General features: G+C 43.3%; 1 protein-coding gene across 1 annotated transcript in view; it reads left to right on the forward strand.

Annotated features, from left to right (window-relative positions):
* The first annotated feature begins 553 nt into the window (after nt 1-553).
* LYPD6 (LY6/PLAUR domain containing 6) overlaps nt 554-2,612 on the forward strand; it is a 29,598-nt gene continuing 27,539 nt past the window's right edge. The window contains exon 1 of the mRNA XM_015423063.1: nt 554-696. Within this exon, the coding sequence (XP_015278549.1) occupies nt 579-696 (118 nt within the window). The 5' untranslated portion in view covers nt 554-578. The remainder of the gene's footprint in view (nt 697-2,612) is intronic.

A 2,612-nucleotide genomic window follows, 5' to 3' on the forward strand; every position in this document is an offset into this window, starting at 1 on the left:
GAGAAGCTAGGGATTGAATTTTGGGATGTAACTAAACTTTTGGCTATGCTACTCTATGCCAGAATGCTCCTTCTCTGCCTTGAAGACATTTGTGTATTTTCATAGTGATCCCTTTGATTTGGCAATCAAGTTTGGAAGAGGCAGGTGTGGCAGAGATGTCAATCCCTTGGGCAGTGGCATACTTGCTGTTCTTCATCAGGAAACTACAGTTGGGCTTCACCGCTCCCTACACATGAACACATGAAGCTGCCTTGTACTGAATCAGACCTGTGATCCATCAAAGTCAGTATTGTCTACTCAGACTGGCAGTGGCTGTCCAAGGTCTCAAGCAGTCTTTCAAATCACCTACTGCCAGATCTTTTTAACTGGGGATTGAACCTGGGACCTTCTGCCTGCCAAGCAGATGCTCTACCGCTCAGACATTTGAAGTGTATACAGATATGATATCTGGCTATTAGATTTAACTCACTTGTTTTTCTCCTTTTTTTCCAATTTCTGCATTCTAGGTGCATTTTTCTTCTGGAGACAAGGAGAACCCACTCCCAAGAAATCCGTATGTTTGAGGTTCCCCCTCTGCCATGGAATCCTGGCCTTTGCTGGCCTGGGTCTTCCTCCTTAGTCTGCTTGCCAGCCACCTGAAAGTAATTCAAGCCCGAGACTTTACAGTAAAAGATATTGTCTACCTTCACCCTTCAAGTAAGTTGAATATATCTTAATATATAGCTTAATATAGCATGTCCCTGTGCAAAGGCTTTGAGCAGGGGAGGCAAGATAACATTCAAAGAGCAGATGCAGTGGGTGGAGCGAACAGACTAGATTTTGTAGCAAATTGAATGGCTTTCTAAAATGGAGAGAGTTGTGTAATTGGAAGACTTGTGCTGTTTCAGACCAGTGGGGACAGCCAATGCCTTCCAAGCCTGCAAACGTTCATAGCTCTTCCCTCGGCATTGCTCATAAACCGCTGAAGAACTTTTCAGTGACAAACGTGATAGATCAGTGGAACCTTCAGAGACAGCATACCTCAGTTTTATCCACCACCAGCATGTGAGTGCTGCTTGTCAGCTACAATCCCCATTAAACAGATGGATAAATAAAAAACTCTTACTTTAAAATGCTTCTAGAAACAAGGCAAATGTTGGCAATTAAATGGGTCACAAAAGTAGTGGTTTTTAACTGCTGACTGTGACTTTCTTGCCCCCTCCAAATAAAGTAGACCATAACAACCACAAAGTGCTTCTGGAAAGATGGCACTGAATGCTAATAGTGGCAATTTAATATATTATGAAAACAAAACAATGATGGTTCAGGCTGAAGCCCCTTTTCCCATCATATCAATGATCCTTCTGCAAAAAAGATATGACCGGGAATCTGCATATCTGTCTTTTGCCTGTGGATGAAGGTTGCTGAATCCTTCTGACTTACTTTTTCTTCATCTTCGTTGACTGTGCTTTACCTAATTACAGATAAACTCCTGTACACAATTCAAGAAATCCACGTTTTAAAAGAAGGCACAATTGGGTTGCACAAAGGCACATTTATGGAGTTTCTTGCAGTGTTATTAGTACCACTCCCCCCAAAAAGGAGAAACAACAACCTGGGAGGAAGAAATAATTTACCTTTTCCGCCCCACTTCCAGGGACAAGTCAGTGTTCCCAAAGAATGCAGATGCAGAATCTTATATTCTAATAGTGAAGATGGCAAATCTTTGGATACTTATCTAGTGGCTGGGGCTGTGAATGGGCATGACAGGTCTTTCTACAAACCTGAAAAGGGGCCCAGGTTTGCAAAAAAATGTGAAACCTAAAAAACATACATTGGGGAGTTTTAAAAAATTGTGAAACGGAGCTATTCTGCCAGGCCTTTGGCTGAGATGGCGGACTCCCAATTATTTGGGCCTCCCCTGCTGAAAATCGCCCCTTGAAACCTGCCCATGTTACTGATCTGTTATTGCACTTTTGGCCGGTGAGCCCTCTCTTTGTTGCTGTTTTACTGCCGCAGGACTTAGAAATTATTGCCACTTAGATTAACTTTCTTTTAACTGTTTTAACTATTATTGTTTATATGATTTTTAAAAAACTGTCTGGGTATTTTCTCCTGAGGCTTACCCCCCCCCCTTGAGCTCGCTTGTGGGAAGGGCAGGATATATATTGAACAAAATAAATAAATAAAATCTGAAAATGGTAAAGGAGCACATGTAGCTTTACAAATGGATTCCCTTAGTGGTAACTACAGTATTCCCAGCTGTTTTTTTTTTGTGAGTAAAAAGGCAGGGGAAGGGGACAGAACCCTTTCCAGCCCTATTTTGGCCTTTGAGGGAGGATTTATTGGGGCCAAGCCTGATTAGGTTTCCCGGGTCCAGGTTGGGAAATTCCTGGAGATTTTGTGGTGAAGTGTGAGGAGGGCAGGGTTTGCGTAGGGGAGAGGCCTCTCCATGGGATAATGACACAGAGCCCACCCTCCAAAGTAGCCATTTTCTCCAGGGGGACATATCTCTGTTGTCTTGAATTTAGTTGTAAATCTGGGGGATCTCCAGGTCCCACCTGGAGTCTGGCAACCCTAGGACTGACAGCAGCGCCTGAGTGACTTGATATGACCCAGCTGGCATGCCTCAA

The sequence above is a fragment of the Gekko japonicus genome, unplaced genomic scaffold (genome assembly GCF_001447785.1).
Source record: "Gekko japonicus isolate JY-2015 unplaced genomic scaffold, Gekko_japonicus_V1.1 scaffold334, whole genome shotgun sequence".
Classification (NCBI taxonomy): domain Eukaryota; kingdom Metazoa; phylum Chordata; class Lepidosauria; order Squamata; family Gekkonidae; genus Gekko; species Gekko japonicus.